The sequence below is a fragment of the Notamacropus eugenii genome, chromosome 5, assembly GCF_028372415.1.
Source record: "Notamacropus eugenii isolate mMacEug1 chromosome 5, mMacEug1.pri_v2, whole genome shotgun sequence".
In the NCBI taxonomy this organism is placed as follows: Eukaryota; Metazoa; Chordata; class Mammalia; order Diprotodontia; family Macropodidae; genus Notamacropus; species Notamacropus eugenii.
In genome coordinates, this window is record NC_092876.1 from 68,186,273 (window position 1) to 68,206,296 (window position 20,024).

The 20,024-nt window shown below is 48.0% G+C and overlaps 1 protein-coding gene across 1 annotated transcript in view; it reads right to left on the minus strand.

Moving 5' to 3' along the window:
- Window positions 1-14,113: 14,113 nt before the first annotated feature.
- SLC9A1 (solute carrier family 9 member A1) overlaps window positions 14,114-20,024 on the minus strand; it is a 70,611-nt gene continuing 64,700 nt past the window's right edge. The window contains exons 6-12 of the mRNA XM_072609498.1: window positions 19,217-19,306; window positions 18,665-18,735; window positions 18,401-18,574; window positions 17,917-18,031; window positions 17,490-17,591; window positions 16,831-16,903; window positions 14,114-16,058 (exon numbers count right to left, since the gene is read on the minus strand). Of these exons, the coding sequence (XP_072465599.1) occupies window positions 15,736-16,058; window positions 16,831-16,903; window positions 17,490-17,591; window positions 17,917-18,031; window positions 18,401-18,574; window positions 18,665-18,735; window positions 19,217-19,306 (948 nt within the window). The 3' untranslated portion in view covers window positions 14,114-15,735. The remainder of the gene's footprint in view (window positions 16,059-16,830; window positions 16,904-17,489; window positions 17,592-17,916; window positions 18,032-18,400; window positions 18,575-18,664; window positions 18,736-19,216; window positions 19,307-20,024) is intronic.

A 20,024-nucleotide genomic window follows, 5' to 3' on the forward strand; every position in this document is an offset into this window, starting at 1 on the left:
TTGTTGCCAAGTTGTTCTAGTGATGAACTAAGAACTGTTGAACAGATGAATGCATTTGCTATCATAACGATCCCATGAGATAGATACTACAGATGTCAGCGCCCCCATTTTACAGATGTGGAAACTGAGGGCTTGGGAAGATTAAGGGATTTGCCTAGGTCACAAGTGATCACAAGTTAGTAAGGATTAGAAGCAAGGCTTCTATCAATCAGGAAGCATTGTTAAGTGCTTTCACGCATTCCAGACACTGGGTCTAGATGTGCAAAGTGAGACAGTCCTTGACTTCAAATCACTTGCATTCTAAGGGGGCAGGGGAGGGTACATCAGCTATTGGGAAGAAATGTTCTGGGAAGGAAGCCCTAGTCTGGGCACTGGGCACAGACAGCCATGACCTTCCAAGACCAACATCATGCTGTGTCGACCCAATGACAAGTCCCAGAACAAGACCGAGAGGTAAGGAGAGGGCATAGAGGAGATAGTTTTTACAGTACCTTAAACTTTGCAAAATTCTTACCCTGTATGATCTTATTGGCCTCTCCTTACCATCCTTTGAGAATGGTACTCTAGGTACTGCAGATATTATCCCCACTTTACAAATGAGAAAACTGAGGCTCAGAGAGATGAAATGACTTGTCCATCCATGGTCACATGGTTAGAAAGAATCCGAGTCAAAGAATTTGAATTCAGACCCAAGGACTGGATTAGATGACTCTAAGGTCCCTTCTGACTCTAAATCTATAATCCTCAGATTTAAAAAAATCTTGAACTTGACACACACCAAAATCAGATGAGTGCCCTAGCTCCCAGGGTTGTTTTGAGAATAAAACAAGACATTTGTAAAGTGCATTGCAAATCTTGAAGCACTATATCAATGCTAGCTATTATTACTTTTCCTATGTTGTACATCGGCTCAAAGGGCAACCAAAGTGTGCATACTCTTTGATCTAGCAATACCACTGCTAGGTCTGTATCCCCAAGAGATCATGAAAAAGGGGAAAGGGCCCACATGTGCACAAATATTTATAGCAGCTCTTTTCATGGTTGCAAAAGATTAGAAATTAAGGGGATGCCCTTAAGGGAATGACTGAACAAGTTGTGGTGTATCAATGGAACAGAATATTACTGTGCTATAAGAAATCATGAGCAGTCAGATTTCAGAAAAACTTGGAAAGACTTAACATGAACTGATACTGAGTGAAGCGAGCAGAACCAGGAGAACATTGTCCACAGTAATGGCAACATTGTACAGCGGATCAACTAGGATTTGACTTAGCTCTTCTCGGCAGTACAATAATCCAGGAAAATTCCAAAAGACTCATGATGGAAAATGCTACCCACATCCACAGAAAAAACTTTGGAGTCTGAATGCTGATCGAAGCACGCTATTTTCACTTTCTTTGTTTTTTTTCATTGTTTTGTACCCTTTTGTTCTGATTCTTCTTTCACAACATGACTAATGTGGAAACATATTTAACATGATTGTACATGCATAACTTCTATCAGATTGCATGCTGTCTTGGGAAGCAGGGAAGGGTGGGAGAAAAATTTGGAACTGAAAATCTTATAAAAAATGAACTTTGAAAATTGTCTTTACATGTAACTGGGGAAAATAAAATGCAACTAAAAAGAAACAAATGTGTTGTACACCTGAAGGAAAAAGTTCTACAGAAGACTTTGAATCTCTGTTTGCAGAGTTTGCGTTTTTTTCTTAAATATATAATATATTTAACTTTCAAAGCCGTTCTGCTTGTCTGAGGAGCCTCTGAATCATTTTCTCTCCGAGTCCAACCCTGTCTCCGCCTTATATCACTCTGCTTCCATCTAAAAACAATGAAATGACATTTAACAGCTTAACATACATCTTTGTATCCTCAATGCTTAGCTCAATGCCTGACATATGTTGGCCTTCAGTCACATCCAACTCTCCATGACCCATTTGAGGTTTTCTTGGCAGGGATTCTGGAGTGGTTTACCATTTCCTTCTCCAGCTCATTTTACAGAGGATGAAACTAAGGCAAACAAGGTTAAGTGACTTGCCTAGGTCACCCAGCTAGTAAGTGTCTGAAGTTGGATTTGAACTCAGGTCTTCCTAACCCCAGGCCTCACTCTCTATCCACTGTACCACTTGGCTGCCTGTCAGCTATATAGCAAGAACTTTAAAAAAGTGCCTGTTGGATTATTTATTAATATGATGCCCATTACAAAGTGTCTGATTGGGGGCTGGGAGTGTTCTTGACTTTTGCATCCCAAAACTGACAGGAAACTCATTATCTTACAAGGCACCTATTAGACTGTTTAATAGCTCTGGATAGTAGAAAGAACCTCCTTATATTGAATGGAAATCTTCCTTCCTATTACTACTACCCGCTGAAGGCAAAGAAAATAAATGTATTAAATTGTTGTTGACTATGTCCTCCTCTAAGGAGAGCCCTTCAGGTATGTGAAGACAGTCAGTACCCCTAAGACCTCTCCATCCCATGCTAACACTTGGACTTCTTGTAATCAGTATTCTATGAGGCAGCTAAGTGGTGCACTGTCAGGATAGACCTGAGCTCAAATCTTCTTTCAGACATGTACTAGCTGTGTGATCCTGCGTAGGTCACTTAACTTTTCTCAAATTCAGTTTTCTCATCTGTACATAATGATAATATTGACTCACACGGATACTGGAAAGATCAAATGATTGTATTAGAACATTCCATGTTCTAAGGGCCCTCCCAGTTCTGACATTCTGCATTCTAAGGGTCCTCCCAGCTCTGACATCCTGGGTTCTAAGGCCTCTCCCAGCTCTGACATCCTGGGTTCTAAGGCCTCTCCCAGCTCTGACATTCTGTGTTCTAAAGCTTCCCTCTTACCTCTCTATCTTGTACAGCACCTGGCAAACCTTGATGTTAATGTTAATGTTAGCTCTTACTATTATGGTTTGATCCCCAGTCCCTTCACTGTGCTCCAGATAGAGGTTCTCCCCTTGACAATGTCCTTAATAAAATGTGACTAGGGCTGGACAAAGTGTTTTGATTATGGATCAAATGAGGTTTCTAGGCAATAAGGACTAAGGGAATTCAGAAGAGGGAGAACTTAGGATGGGATGAGGGGCTCAGGGAAAGTCTTCCTGGAGGAAGTAGGGCTGGGGCTGAGCCTTGAAGAAAAACTTAGAACTATAGTCATGAAAGTAATCAAATGGGGCTTGGAGTCAGGAGGACCTGAGTTCAAATCCACCCACTGGGTAAGTCACTTAACCTGACTGCAGAGAAAAAGAAAGAAAGAAAGAAAGAAAGAAAGAAAGAAAGAAAGAAAGAAAGAAAGAAAGAAAAAAAGAAAGAAAGAAAGAAAGAAAAGAAAAGAAATCCAATGATATAGCCATGATTAAAAATGATCATTTTAACCCTTTCTACTACATGGGGAGGCAGGACAGCTCAGTGGAAATGGGGATGTGGAATGAGAAGATTTGTGTTAGAATCTCACTTGGGCAAGACACTTTATCCCTCTGAACCTCAGTTTCCTTTTCTGAAAAATAAAAGAATTGGACTAGGTGACTTCTGAGGCCCCTTTAGAGCTCTCTGAGCTTCAGTTTCTCCCTCTGTACAATGAGGAGTCTGGATTAGATGGCTACTCAGCTCCCACCTAGCTCTGGATCAAGGATCTGTAATGACTTCCAACATTTTTATGATCATTATTGGCTCTCTCTGGATCTGTAATTTCATTGATACAGGGAACTCCCAGGTGAGGCAATCCACTTTACCAAGGCAGATTGACACCTTCTCTGAAACTTCCAGTCTTTGACCATTGTCTAGAGCACTGGAATGTGACTTGCTCAGGCTCACATAGCCCTGTATCAGAAGCAAGACTCAAAACCAAGTTCTTCCCCTCTCCAAGGCTGTCCCACTACCCACTGGACCATACTACCTCTCCTCAAATAACTTTTATCTATAGATTTAAAGATTGCAAAGCACTATATACTACCTACGTACATATCTATCTATCTATACACATATATAGACAGTGAGAGAGACAGAGAGAAAGAGGAAGAGAGAGACAGAGAAATGGACATACAGACAGAGAGAGAGATGACTAAACCTGAGAATGTTATGGAAACAGTAAGAGGAGAGGAGGGAGAGAAACAGAGAGAGAGAGAGAGAGAGAGAGAGAGAGAGAGAGAGAGAGAGAGAGAGAGAGAGAGAGAGAGAGAGAGAGAGAGAAACTCATTTGAATCTCATAAGAACTCTGGGAGGTATGTACCCATAGGCATGATTATCCCCATTTATAGAGGAGAAAACCGAGGCTTAGAGCAGTGCTGAAGGGTCACATCACTAGTAAGCTTCAGAGGCAGGAATCGATTCCAGGTCTTTGTGACTCAGTCCTCTGGATGCTTCCTCACACTTACCCCTGGTGAACTCTGCTCCTCCTATGTCCATCCCCCACCTGTGACCTTATAAGGAATAATGAGGTTTGTGTCTCTTCTTTGGAACTAATCAGAACTAATTTATCTCATGAGTTGAGTAGAGACTCACAGCAGGGAAATTATTGAATCTTTCAGCTGGAAGGGAGTTGAGAGCCCTTCTCATTCATTCATTCATTCATTCATTCATTCATTCATTCATTCATTCATTCATTCATTCATTCCTGTACAAGTGCCTTGGTGCTGATGACTTGAGCTGTCCAAGGTGGCAGAATCAGGTCTTTTTTCACTACTCCCTTGAGAAGAACAAGAACCTATGGGTAGTTCTTCCATCCATTCCCCTGCCTCTGTGAGGCTTTGCCCTTACCTCGGACAGTGATTTCTCCTGCTCTGAAAATTTATAAATAAAGGTTGGAAAGGCCTCTGCTACCTTGGGAAGGTTTTCCCATCCAGTCCCACTGCCCCTGGGTTGAGGCCCCATTTTACCCATCCTTCCTGTTGTCTGTAGGACATTGAAACCCCAGCAGCAGTCTCCAGGGAGGAGCCTTCTCAGCTGGCTGGGATCCCCTGGGAATGAGCTCTGGCGAGATGGGAGGTGAGGGGAAGTCAGAGACAGTTCTGGGCCTTTGGGGTAGGGAGGAGGAGAGATACTGAGAAGGCTTATGTACCTACCCTAGATAGCTGGCTCCCTAATCCCCCTCACTGAGTCCCTTATTTCACTTACTAAAGCCCCATTTAATATACTTCATTTCCATTTCTTTTACTTTATATCTCATATCTACTAATTACTTAAGACCATGGAGTTAGAGTTAGAAAGGACCTCAAAAGTCAACTAATTATATCTTATTTTACAGAGGCAGCAAGGTGGCTCAGTGGTTAGAGTACTTACTGGGTCTGGAGTCAGGAAGAGCTGAGTTCAAATCTGTCCTCAGATACTTGCTAGTGTTAGGACCCCAGGCAAGTCACTTCACCTCTGTCTGATTTGGTTTTCTCTATTTTTTTTTGTATTTTTCTGATTTATTTCCCATAAAATTCAGATAATAATAACGCTTGCCCAACAGAGCTGTTGTGAAGATAAAATTCGGAAAGCACTTTGTGAACTTTGAAGTGCTATGTAAATGCCAGTTATCATTACTTTACAGATGAAGAAACTGAGGCATAGTGAGGTTAAGGGATTTGCTCAATGTGGAGGCCACCATTTGCATCAATGTGGAGGCAATGGTCATGTTTTACAGAGGTCATGGGACTTGTCAAACCCCCTTGGCAGTCACTCAGAAATAAGATCTGAATCCAGACCATCCTATTCACCGAATCTCCCCCCTCCCCACCCAATATACTCACATCTCCTCACTGAGTCTTAATGCTGTACATGGGACTCTCCTCTCCATACTGGGGACTCAGGTAGGAGAGGAGAATTCTTATAAAGCAAGATGCCCATTGGTGTGACTGGAAGGCTTGGCTACAGTGTAGGGATGGAGGATTCTTCTCCCCAAGGAAATGGATGACTCAGGAGAGGAAGGAAAAGTTTAGTAAGTGGGTTGGAGACTCAATGAAGGAGATCTCTTCCTGAGCCCCCTACCTAATCCCCTCACTGAGCTTCTCATTTCTCTCATTAGTTACCCATTTCCTCAGAGAGCCATTTGTTAAGTCTCTAACCCTTAAGTCTTTCCCATTCCTATATGAATTCCCCCCAATACTTCCTGAGTTCCTGGGCCATACAGGGGCCCAATCTCCCTTACAGGGAACCATCATAGGGTCATAGGATTATCATGATAACAAATCAGAGAAGAGACTTCAGAGGTAAGTGGCAATTATGATTCACACCCAAGTCCTTGACTCCAAATCCAGTATTGGTTATAAGATACCCTGCTGTCCCTTCATTGGGTTTCCATCTTTTTGTTGTTGTTAAGTTGTATCTGACTCTTTGAGAGTCCCTTTTGGGGTTTTCTTGACAAAGATATTAGAGCAATTTGCCATTTCCTTCTTCAGCTCATTTTACATATGGGGAAACTGAGGCAGAGTTAAGTGACTTGTCCAGTGTCACATAGCTAGCAAGTGTCTGAGGGCAGATTTGTACTTCTGAAGATGTGTCTTTCTGACTCTCGGTTCAGTACTCTATCCACTGTGCCACCTAAATGCCCCTATGCCATTTCCTTCTGTTAGCCTTCACTAATTCCAAAGCCCCTTGTTAAAACTCCTTTGAGTCTCTTTTCATTTCCTGAGCTCCCATGCTCCCACTGACTCTTTATCTGCTAAATCAGCTCCTATCCCCTATATTAAGCATTCCTGAATGAGCAAATGAGACAGAATTTATTAAGCACTTACTATATGCCAAGCATTAACATGTGTTAATGGCTAGAAATACAAATAGAAAAATCATGACAGCCCATGCTCATACTAGGAAGAGATAACCTCTCAAAGAAAGTTCAGTTGAAAATCAGATCATGAAGTCTCAAAGTTCCAAGTGACCTTAAGTGAGATGATGATGTAGATCAAATGGCAGTGCCAGTGCTCCAGAGGGCACAGAGGCAGAGCAGATGGCAGGCAAGCTTCCTTCCATCCCTTTCCTGAACCTCCATCTCACTGGAAGGAAGAGAATCTATCTCATTCAAGTAGTGTGAGCAGTCAAGTCAAATGGGATTTCATTGGTAATAAGACTTCCCACTGAAGGACTCCCTCTGTCAATTCAGATCACTAGGTGCCCTTTAACTTACAATCTAGTCTCAGAGAGCAGCTGCCTGGGACCCTGAGAAAGAGGTTCACTGGCTCAGTTCAGAGTCACAATGTGAGAGGTTCCAATCCTGGCTCTGACACAAACTGCCTAGATGACCATGGGTGAGTGGATGACCTTCTCTGTGACCCTAGGCATCTCTCAAACATTGTAATTTGCAGAGATAAGTTGAGGGAGTTTCTTCATGCACACCCCAGCTTCCTATTGTTCAGTTATTTCAGTTGTGTCTGACTCTTCATGACCCCACTGGGGTTTTTCTTGGCAAAGACACTGGAGTGGTTCACCATTTCCTTCTCATTTTACAGATGAGGAAACTGAGGCAAACAGGGTGAAGTGACTTGCCCAGGGTCACACAGCTAATAAGCATCTGAGGCTAGAAAGATAAGTCTTCCTGACTCCAGGCCCAGAACTCTATCCACTGCGCCACCTAGCTGCCTCTACCAGCTCAGGTCTGTACCAAACTGCCCCTCCAAAAGTCAGTGCTCATCAGTTATTTAATAAATGTTTTTTGAGTTAAATAGAGCCCACATACTCTCACTGAGCTCCTATCCCCCTCCTAACTTTCCCCCATCCTCCCACAGGAGTAGCAAACATTCACAGACTGCTCTCCACAGGGGTTGGCACAGAACTTTTAACCTCCTCTTGTTTTCCTTCAGGCAGCCAGGTGACCCTCCCCTCCTGGAGGCTCTCACTACAATGGTGCCAGCCTTAGTGAGGACAACAGAGTGGCTTGAGCCTTCTTGTGCCCCAGCTCTCCTGAGCTCAAGCAATCCACCAGCCTCAGCCTCCCCAGAAGCACAAACCACCTACCTTAGTAAGAATGACATTAAAAAAAAGAAAAAAATGAAGGAAAAAAAAAACCTAGCAGAGACTAGCTTCCCCTTCTGCTCTGCTTTACTCCCACATAACTCACTGATCTCTCACTCACAAATTTCACCCCTCTCCTTTTACTGAGCCCTCATCTTGTCTCTGAGACTCCATCTCCTGTTTGAACCCTCATCCCCTTATGAAGCCTTTGTCCTCTCCCTCAGGTCTGATTCAGCCTCCACTTCCACAATGAGCCCCCACCACCTCCCTGGGCATCTCTCCTCTGAATAGAAGCAGCATCTCTGTGAGCATGCATGCCCCCCCCCATCTGCTGTCTGCTCACTCAGCCATCACTCCCACACTGATTGAGCTCCCATCTTTTCCCCATCCCCAGCCCTCCTCAATGAGCCCCAAATCCCCTCATTAAGCCTTCATTTTCCTCGCTTGCATCCTACTCACCGATTGAGTCCCCCTTCCTTTCACAGAACCCCACTGTCTCATTGAGCCACTGTGTCCTAGCTGAGCCTCATCTCAGCACTGAGCAACCTTTTCAATAAGAAAAGAGCCCTCATTACTGTCCAATTTTAATCACTCACAGAGTCCCATCCACCTAGGATCCCTGGCTAATAGGATTGGAGGGGGAAAGGAGCTTAGCGAGATTCAGTTAGGAGCCTTCCCCACCCTCCCACACTGGCTTTTCTTTTTTTTTAAGGAGGAAAGGAAGGCCCAGGGAAGATAAGTAATTGCCCAAATCAAAATTCATTAGGAAGAATTTGTTAAGTGCCTGCTGTGTGCTAGGCATACAACAGGCAAAGCTGAAAAAGGCCTTTGCTATGAAGGTTTTGTTGTTTTTTTTCTTTTAAATGAGGAGGAGGCAGGAGAGAAAGTAAATGATAGTTCATTGAAAAACAAAATGAAATTTAAAAAAATGAAACAATCCCTTGTCTCAAGGAACTTACCAGGAGAGACACTGCTGTTGCCACAATTATCACAAAGTCCCAGAGTTAGAAGGGACCTGCCAAGATCCCACATCTTTACAGGATCCCTGCTCCCCACCCTGCATACTGGGCCTTTATCCCCTCCCTGAGATCTAGTCCCCCTCATTGAATCTCCCTGAATTCCCATTCCTCTCAATTAATCTCATGTTCCCAGTGAACTCTCAACATTCTCCCCATGGGCTCTCATTGTAGGCCCATAGGCCCAGAATCACAGGACTTCAAGCTAGAGATTATTTTATAAATGGGGAAACTGAGGCCCTTAGAGGGAGGAATGACTTGCCCAATATCACATGGGTAGTCAGTGCTGTCAAGACTCTTCATGGCCCCCTTTTGGGGTTTTCTTGTCAAAGATACAGGAGTGGTTTGCCATTTCCTTCTGCAGTCCATTTTATAGATGAGGGAACAGAGGCAGGTGGGGTTAAATGATTTGCCCAGGGTCACACAGCTAGTAAGTGTCTGAGGTTGAATTTGAACTCAGATCCTCCTGACTCCAGGCTGGGCACTCTATCCACTGTTGCTTCTGGTAGTAAGTAGCAGACCTCCTATTGAACCAGGGTTGTTTTTTATTCCAAATGCTCTTTCCACCTCTGCACTGGGCCCCTATCTCTTCAATAAGCTCCCACTCTGACTCAAACCCTGTCTCCCCAACACTGACCCCATTTTCCTAAGTGACCAACCCATTCTGCTTCCTGAGATTCTCAGGCTTTAAAGTCCTTCTTCCTCTCAAAGGTCAGTTTGCATTCCTCTCACTGAGCCCCTGGATGAGCCCACCTCCAGGCCTCTGTTGCCATACTGGATCACCACCTTCCTACTCATGGAGCACCCATTTCCTTGACCTCATCATTTTACTGAGCTCCCATTGACTTATTGATCCCCTAGAACCCCATTGAACCCTTATCCTTAGTCATCCCTCCTTCCCCTCATTCCATACCCCATCACTACTGCCAATGGACCCATTCCTAGGTCTCATTCGTTTAACTGGGACCCTGTTCTCTGAGCAGCCATGATGCCTCCAGAAGCACATTCCTCCTTCAGAATGGTTGATGGGGGTGTCTGTGAGTAGACAGGGCCGGAGGGTTTAGTGATCTTGGGGGGTGGAATAAAGCAATGGATCTCAAAGAGAAGATGAGGGCCGAGGGAAAGATACAGGAACTCAATTTGGGGGCTCATGAAATTAGCATAGAGATGGGAACTTATTGTAGAGATGAGACTTAATGGGACTTAATGAATTAAATCCCTTTACAATTTCCATCTTCCTCATAGAGCAATCACAGGGCAGCTAGGGGGTGCTATAGAGCACAGAGTGCCAGGCCTAGATTCAGGAAGACTTGTCTTCCTGAGTTCAAATCCCACCTTAGACACCTACCTTGCCCCCCCCCCCCATTCACTTCATTTATATTATCAAATGAGATGAAATATAATTGGGAAATCTTAAGGCCTCAAATACATGTCAGTCATTATTATTCCCTGATGGACTGGGGTAGGGAAGTTGTTCTTTGGGACTTTACCTGTGAAAGCCTGGGCAAGTGAATGCAGGTTAGTACCACTGAATCAGGCATGCACAGCTAAGGGGTGTAGAGCTAGGGGTTAGGCAGCAATGTCCCTTCTAGATACAATTGAACAAGGGTCCCCTGCCAGCCAGTTGGCTTGGGGCGTTCAGTAAATATCTGCAAAACTGAATTGAATCCCTGTTGTTGTTTGGGTCTAGCTCTGCCCCACTAGCAGTCTAGTGGTCCTACCTATGCCTGACAAGGTCCATTGTGCCCTTGAGCACACTCCAAGACTACCATACCAACCTGGACTGCTCATAGTACTTTCTAACAGCACAGGAAATCTCCTTGGAAGAACCAAGCCTTCGTTCCCCTTGATAGGTACCTCACCCACACACCCCACCCCAATCCCACCTCATGTGTACTGATTCCCAGTGAGAACTCTGAAGAACAAGGGCAGTCTGGTAAAGCATGTACCTACTTTCAAGGAAGAAGATGCTCCTCTAGGGGTGGCACATTAGAACAAGCTGGAAATTGGACTGGGCAGAGCTGAAGAAGGGCCTTCCAGGCATAAGGTACCACTTGTGCAAAGACATGGAGATGAGAGATGTGGCATACTGGGTCAGCTAGACTGGAATAGAAAGTGGAAACTGGAAGGAAGCCAGACTGTAGAAATGTTTAAAGGTCAAAAGGCCAGATTGAGAGACGGAGGAATTTCTATTTTTTCCTCTGGAGGTGAGAGGGAACCATTGAAGATTTCTGAATATGGGATGTGTGTGACGGACCAATTTGGTAGCAGTGTGAAGGACAGGACGGCAATTAGAAGGTGAGGGGATGAGGAGAAGGAGAAGAAGTAGAAGAAGAAGAAGAAAAAAAAGAAAAAGGAGAAGAAAGAAGAAGAAAGAAGCAAAAGAAGACCTCCAAGATCCCTTCTAGCACTAAATCTACAAATACAGCACTTTAGCGCAATTGGTTGTTCAATCATGTCTGCCTCTTGGTGATCGCCTTTGGGGTTTTTCTCAGCAAAGATACTGAAGCAGTTTGCCATTTCCTTCTCCAGCTCATTTTGCAAATGAGAAAACTGAGGCACACAGGGTGAAGTGACTTGCTCAGCATCACCTATCTAGCAAATGTCTGTGGCCACAGATTTGAAACCATGGAGATAATCAGGCCCAGTGCTCCATCCACTGCGCCGCCTAGTTACCTCTAGTCAGCACTTAATAAATGCTCATTGACTGACCAGCTGACAATGAGCCTAAGACTGCATGCCAAGAGCCAGGGGCGAGACTACTCATGGTAGTCTGCCCCATCCACGCAGTTACAGGAGGTGGCTGCTAGTCAGAGAATAATTAATCTTTCTTAGCGCTCTTCTTTTGATGATCTCAAAGTACTTAGCACAGTTTCAATGCCCCTGGGAACCAACGTCAAGGCATGCTATCTGCATGCCCAGCCTGGACATTCCCTTGTCTGGCAGTCATGTCATGCTTAGTGTGTTTGCAAGACAGACTGAATCTCTTCTTATTCCCCATCCCTGCTGAGTTGTGCAACCCAATTAGTGTGAGAAACTTTGAACAAATACCCTGGCATGGGAACAGCTGGTTCTCTAACCAATTCTGGTTTCATATCCTACTTTATATTGTACTCTCTGGGCCAAGTGGTTATCCTTTTCTGGATCTCTGATCCCCTCCCATAATCCAATCAGGAGTAAAGAGAGATACTATCTTGGGGTTGCCAGGGCACCTAAATGGCTGTGTTCAACTGTCAGGCTGCTGGCCCCATGATTTCCTAGGAGCTGCAGCTTTGCTAGTAAGTCAACAAGAATGTGTTGACCATCTACAACATGCCAGTTATGGTGATAAGCCCTGGGTATACAAAGAAAGGGAAAAAACAGTCCCTGTCCTCAAGGGGACTACATTTTCATGGGGGAGACAACATGCAAACAATGATGTACATACAAGACATTTACAGGGTAAATGGGATGTGGTCTCAGAAAGGCATGGGGTAAGCGATGGGGACGACTAGGAAAGTCGCTCCACCAAAGGTGGGATTTGAGATGAGCCAGGAGCTGGAGCTACTGAAAAGGCTGATGCTGGAAACGGAGTGCTATTAAGGGTAGAAAAGCAAGAAGGCTGGACAGCTGAAACCTTAAAGTACTTGGAGGGGAATTAAGGAAGACTAGAGAGGTAGAAGGGGCCATGTTGGGAAGGGTTTTTTGTTTGATCCCGGAAGTAATAGGAACTCCTGAAGTTTGTTGAGTGGGGGAATGACCTGGAATTTAGGAGAATCTCTTTGGTAGCGGGATGGAGAATAGACCAGGGTGGGGAGAGACTTGAGGCCGGGCCAGAGTGTGGTACAAGGAGATGAGGGCCTGCACCAGAATGCTGGGAGTTTCAGAAGAGTGAGGGGGGAGCGTAGGGGAAATGTGAGGAAGCTAGAAAGGGCATTTGGCAACTAGAGGGGAGTTGAGGATGACAGCTATATTGCAAAGCTGGGTGAATGGGAGGATGGTGGCACCCTGCTCCATAACAGGAAAGTGAGGAAGAGGGGATGTTTTGGGGGGAAAGCAATGAATTCAGTTTTGGACATGCTGAGTTTGCACTTCCTATGGCACATCTATGTAGAGATGTCCAAGAAGCAGGTGGTGATACAAGGTTGGAAGTCAGGACATAAGTTAGGGCTGGATAAATAGCTCTGAACATCATCAGCACAGAAAGCATTTAGTATGGACTTGGGGTGCTAGGGCCTGTGTCCAGGGCAATTCAGGTGCCCTCTCGTGTACCCAAAGTCCACTATTCAGCTAGCGGGGTGCAGAAGGGCCAGAGGGCTCCATCTGCTTTTCTACCCTTAATAACACTCCGTTTCCAGCATCAGCCTTTTCAGTAGCTCCAGCTCCTGGCTTCCCTCAAGGCTCATCTCAAATCCCACCTTTGGTGGGGCACCTTTCCTAGTCACTCCCATCCCCTACCCCATTCCACATCCTGGACCCTAATGGCTAGTGCTTTTCTCCTAGTCTCCTGCTGGATGTCTCTGACCTGGTGATCTGGTAACGGAGAGGGGAGCACCTCAACCCTAGAAGTGTCCTTCTCCAATACTCCAGGGCTCATGGCAGCGTCTTGACTTCAAGACACAACATTGTGTAGGTGGAACCTGGAGTCAGTAGCATTTGAGTTCAAATCCAGTCTCAGATACTGGTGATTTGATCCTGGGCTAGTCACTAAACCTGTCTTCCAACTATGTCTTCATCTGTAAAATGGATAGGACAGTGCCTGGCTTCCAGCCTGTGAGGATCAAGAGGCATGGAGTGCTTTGTAAACCCTGAGGTTATCATTCTGGACGGAGAAGTCAAAGGGAGTTTGTCAAAGGGAGAAGTCAAAGCAAGTCAAAGAAGACTTGCTTGAGTCACCTAGGATAGGTGGGTAAGCAGAAGAAGAAGGACAAAGGGCGGCTGCCCTCCCCCTTCAGCTGGGCCAGCTCAGGGAAGCACCTCCCAGAACTTGGTGTTCAACATCCATTAGGTGCCATGGGGAACTCAGGACTGCAATGCCCCCTGCAGGATACCACAGCATGCTGCATCCCACCTGCATAGGGACTAGCTGGTACTGCGATTGACTATACTCCTTAGGGGATCCAAAGCACACAGTCACATGTCCTATGGCTGTCTCATTCTCCAGGAATAATCCCAAACATATTACAAAGTCACATTGATTTATTAGAATATGAAAAAAAGATTTGTTTCATTTTATACACAGGGAGGTGGGGGGGATGGGAGGGGGAGGTGGCAACCATGGCCTTATGCCCAGGCAACCTCCTCATTGCTTGGGCATTTCTGCCAGGGATGGCATGCGCACCCAGGCAAAGGGTGGGGGAGAGGGGCGGCCAGACCCAGGGGGGTGAGGAGTCTAGAGGGAAAGACAGAATATTGCACAATCGTTGTGGGGGTAAGGGGAAGGTGGTGTATGTTCTGAGGGACAGAAGGGGGGGGCTTCATAACATCCCTTCTTTAGGGTTAGGGAGTAGCCCCCAACCTCCTCATCACCTCCAGGATCACAGACGCTTAGACAGCAGGATCAGGATGAGTGAAAGCTAGCTATTGGCGTGTGTGTGTGTGTGTGTGTGTGTGTGTGTGTGTGTGTGTGTGTGTGTGTGTATAGAATGGCAGGGCCTGTGGGCACCTGCTTCTATGGACCCTGGGGAAGGGAGGTGGTCTTCAGGCCCTATAGTCGTGACCCTCATGAGGTGCCAGGGAACCCTAGAAATACACTGACACATACTGTGGGGAGAGGAGTTCCCAAGAAAGACATTAAAAGTGGGGGGATTCAGAGACTGTCAGGGAGGCACAGAACAGAGATTTGTAGGAAAGAGGTCCCCTAGGTGGGTGCCACTGGCTTAGTCTCGGGCAATGGGAATGGGGAGGACCAGGACACAGTGGGGGCATCAGCATTTCCTTTTCTAAAGCAGAGCTTGTGGGGACAGCAGGAGTGGGGCCCATGGCTGAGAACTCTGGATTCTGGGGAAGGAGGATAAAGCCCCATTCACAACAGTCTGCTTTCAGAAGCTTCAGTTCAGGTCGGGTTTCCACCGATGCGCTCTAGGGCTGACAAGACTCCCTGCTTGGCCCTAAAGAAGCTTCCAGGACTGACACCCCTCTACCCCTCTCCTGGGCCACTCTGCTTCTCCTCCAGTCTTGTCCTTTCTCCTCTGTAGACTCTGTGTTGCACATGCGGTGCTGTGAAGTGAACTGAACGAGTGGCTGGAGACAGGCAGGGGTAAACAGCTGCACTGCTTCTAGACTCCTCCACCCCCAGCCAGAGCAGGATCAAGGGGGCCAGCTGGGCAGGGAGAACCTGCCAGGGAGGGGAAGGTTCTTTGGTTACAGACACTGATAGGGTTTAAGGAGAACAAAAGCCTATTGGAACTAGGCAGGGGAGGAAGGCTTTGCCTGTGGGGTAAGGAGGGTCTGGGCCAACCATGGAGCGCCATCAAGGGTCATCAAGCCCCGGCCAGGACCCCAGAGTTCAGAAAATCCAGCGTTTGAAGATGACAGAGAATTTAAAGAGGGAGAGGTTATTAATGCCAACCACCTGTGTAGTCTCAAGGAGGGATGAACACAGCAATCAACCTCACTGTCCTCAGCAGGAGAAAGGGACTAAAGCTTTTCAGTGGTATCCACTGCCACCTTCTGAGGGCTGGTGCTGGGAGGAAAGATGGGCACTGCCCAGCAGGTGTGGGAAGCCGTGCTGGAGCCCAGCTGCCATGCTGTAAGGAAGGGGAGAGGTTCCCATGGGTCCTCAGTGGCCCCTGGCCCTGGGGTTACTGGCCCTTGGGAATGAAGGGTTCCCCCTCGCCTGGCTCTGGGCGAGGCCCAGGATCACTGAGGCATCGGAGCATGCGCTGGGTGCTGGGGCTGTCTCCTGGCTCAGGGGTGAAGACGTCATCTGTGCCTGGGGAAGAGGGCTCCTTGGGGCGCATCACAAGGCCAGGCTCGTCTTCCTCTTCCTCCTGCAGCACTGTGTCTTTGTCCTTCAGCTCTTCATTTACCAGGTCCACGGACTCGGGGGACTGGGGTGAGGCGGGATCAATGGTGATGATAGGGAGGTTTTCTGAATCAGGCTTTGGCTCATAGGCTAGGGGATCTGTGGGTCAATGGGAAGGGTCAAGGAGAGGAGGAGATGGCCATAACCAGTCCGTCCTCTCAAAGTGAAGCCTTGCTCTGCCCGGCTGTCCTTCCGGAAGGAAGGTCTCATCCCAACCCGGCTCCCTCTTGTCATGCACACACGGCCTCTTCTTTCAGGCCACTTGCCCCTCATAGGGCCAAGACTGGATCTCCTCTCTTACTCTGGGCTTATGGATGGATCTCTGTGCCTACCATGGCAGCAGGACAGGACGCTGGGGGATGGGACTCAGTGACTGATGGCTTGGGCCCATTCCCTTCAAGGCTGAAGGGAAGCAGCAATGCAAATGATCCTGCCCCTCCCTCTTCTAGCAGTTTCTGGACCCCCTCCTCTTCCTGTGGGCCTCTCTCTGGGATTGGGATGTGGGCCTAGTAGGCTGTACCAATGGACCCTTTCAACTCAAATCTCTCAATCCCACAGTCTCTGGACACCCCCAACCGCCTCCTCCAGGACACCAGTGTGATTCAGACCCAGTGTCTGTGTCTCCTCCCTACCCCCTTTCTCTCTCTCTTTCCCCAACCTGGCCTCTCCTTTTTAGACAGTTGGTAGTGGAAGAAAACCATCTGGTTTTGTTTCCTTGCCCATTCCCAAACTACAACAAGGGTGTGACGGGCAGAATGTGCCAGTCCTAGGGGGTGGGCATACAGGCCCCTCCCAACATTTGCAGCATTCGTTCTTCAGGACCTGAGAAGAGATGACAAGCCTGGGGGAACCCCACCACCACTCACCGTACCTGAACCAATTCGAGCTCGGGACATGGTAGGAGAGTCCAGTTTGCGGGCCGGCACTGTCAGGTAGTTATTGATCTGGGGAAGGGACAGAAAAATACATGGCAGGCTTGCGAGTGGGTCCCAAGGCACTCGGTGCCACAGAGTTCAACCTGTGCTGATTCATAGAAAGCCTCATCCTAGTCCTCCCTCTGTCACTCGCTTCTGTTATATCCCTGGAATCTTCATTCTTTGTCTGACTCTCAATATCCTGTGCAAAGAAAGGGTTGAACTTCATGGCCTTTAAGATCTTTCTCACCTCTGATGTTGCTGGGGGTGGGGGGGGAGGTTGGAACCCAGTCCCTGAAATCACACCCCTCCCCCCAGTAGTAAGGAGAGCTGGTGCCAAGGGGGGGAGTTAAGGGGCTGGGCCCCGGGGATCCAGGGCTAAGGGGCCAGGGGCCAGGGGACTGGGGCTGAAGGGCTGGGGGCTGAGGGGCCAGGTGACCAGGGGGCTGGGACCTGGGGGTGCATGGCTGAGGGTCCGGGGGGCTAGGGGGCTGGGGCCAGGGCCATCCTGCTGAGGACTCTCAGTGCTAGGTGGAGGGTGGGTCTTCCATCCTGAGGCAGGGCTGGGCCACACTTTGCCCTGCCCAAGATGACTCCTCAGGCCATGCCCACCTACCTTTTGTTCCAGCTGCAGAACCTTCTGTCTCCTCAGCAGCATCTGGTTCCAGGCTTCCTCAAAAGGATCAGCTACCAATGTGTGTCTGTTGTAGGATTTCAACTGCAAGGAGCAGGAAAGGTTAGTGGGTGGGCAGAGAGGGAGGTGCTGGGACTGGGGTGGGGAGGGAGGGAGACTCCAATACAGAGTCAGAGAATGTAGCAATACTGGAGGGGCGACACAGAGAGAGTGGGAAGGGGGAGAAAACAGGGAATATCCAAAAAAGGAAAGAGGGAGGTGAGAGAAATCCCACCATGGGGGGGGGGGGGGCACACAAAGAGGAAAGAGAATAAGGGATGATTCCAAAATGAAAGGCTGAGGGCACAGAGGCCAATGTCAACATGGGCTGAGCAGGGGCATGGGGAGGCATGCCAAGCCACACTCTTACCCGCTGTCGGGTCTTCTGTAGGCTGTTGCGCAGAATTTTTCTGATTTCCTCCTCCTTATCCTTGGACAGTGCTGGCAGAACTCGTTCTGAAGGCAGGGCCTTGGGATGGATGTTTCTGGGGACAGCCGCCAAAGAGTCAAGGTTAGGCACAGTCTCATTTCTGTGTAAAGCCCTTGATCCTCAGTGGGAGCCTGGGCTGGTTTGGAGATGGAGGGGACGAAGTCTGGATCTCACCTGCGTGACTTGAGGAGCTCAAAGGAAATGGAGGCACATTCCCTGTGTCCCCTCCCATCTCTGAAGCCCTGTTGGGGCTCTCTCTAACTAGCAGGCCAAGCACTGACCTCCCATAAGCCTGGCATTCCTCCCCCAAGCCTCAGGAACTTCACGCCCTCCCATCAGACATTCCAGTACAAATGCCTGCACTTTCCTTGGCTCCTCTCTTTCTCCCCAGGCCCAGAGGCCCACCCTGGGCAGCCCCACTTACTGCATGGAGACAGTGGAGACGGCGGGAGGGATCTTGCCCACGCCCCCGCTCTCCACAAGCTCGATGGCCTGCTTCATCTCCATCTTATGGTAGAAGGCGATGAGCTGGGGTTCGTTGGAGCGCTCCCCGGCGATCAGACACCTCTTGACGTATTTCTTATTGAACCGATTAAGTCTAGGGGCAGAGAGCAGATCCTCTGCAGATGCTGGAGGCCATGCACCCACTGACCCTGCGCTCTAGGCTCCACTGCCCCCCACAGCTTACTTATCCTTCCAGTGGTGGTGGCCGTAGTGGCCGCAGATGTCCTCGATGCCCGTCAGAAGGTGATCCAGGAACTGAAATGAAATCAACACCATGAGGGTCCCGGTCCCCACCATCCAGGTCATCCATGTCCATGCTCCTAGCTCCAGGGGCCATGGGCTCAGTGACTGGGCTTGCAGAGCACTTCCCAGAATGGACAGGAGGTGGCAGCAGAGCCTCACGTGGTGAGCCAGCCTGGGTCCAGGGCATCCCCACTCAGGAGGGAGGCCAAAGGAGAGCCGTGCCTTCTCCTCCCCCTGGCTGCTGCCCACATAGGACGTGTAACCTTGGTGGGGCCAGACACCTAGGAAAGCTCCAACTCATGAAACAGTCTAAGACCTGGAAGGGGTCTTGGAGGTTACTCCTGAAGCCCTGGTCAGCCAGCCTTGATCTGAAGGATCCCAGAGAAGGAGGGCTGGCTCTTTTTCCTACTTGGGTCAAGTTCTGATTGTCAGAAAGCCTCTTCCTTCATTCCCTTCTGTTTTGGCCCCCAGCCCAGGCCCATCCTGCCTTTACCTGGGTGTGGATCTCCTCATTGATGGACCGCTTGCTCTCCTGTTTCTTCTTCACAGCCAGCAAGTCCACCAAAGGCCGTATAGTCATGCCCTGTAGGCCAGAGAGGATGGAGGATCACCTGGGAGGGAGGATCAGACCTCCAAGGAGCCCACCCCCAAAAAGAGCAAGGCCAGTGGTAGCCCCAAATCTCTTTGCGAAAACTATTTTGGCCACATCTTGCACAGAGGGGCCTGCTACAGCCACCTCAGTGGTTAGATTTAGCCAAGGGAGATTGTGGGTTCTCTCTTATCATTTAAGGATGGACAAAAAATTCCTGTTCTTTCTTTGGCCCTAGATGACCCTTGAAAAGAAGAGAGGAGATAAGGAATTTAAACAAATTCAAACAATCTACATGAGTATTTATACTTAGCACATGCCGGAGCAGTCAAGGGACCTGTGTTCAAATGCTGGCCTTGCCCCTGCCTGGCTGTGTGGGCAAACCTTTCCCTCTCTGGGCTGATTTCTTCATCTGCAAAGGGAGGATTAACACCGTCTGCCCTACTGAATATAAGGGGACCAGACAAGAATTCAATGGGATGAGAAAGTGAACTGCTAAGTGGATGAGGTCCTCAAAGTGTCATTGCTTGTGAGTGAGTGAAGAAAACACTTTCCAAGTTGGAGAAATGAAGACCACAAGGCCACTTCCTTTACCAGGGTACCATCATTAACAGTGGTGCCAGGTCTGCCTGGAGCTGTGTGGATACAAGGTGCCATGTAGGGAGCATGAGCGACTGATGATAATTTTCTTAATTCTCCCATTCCCACAGTA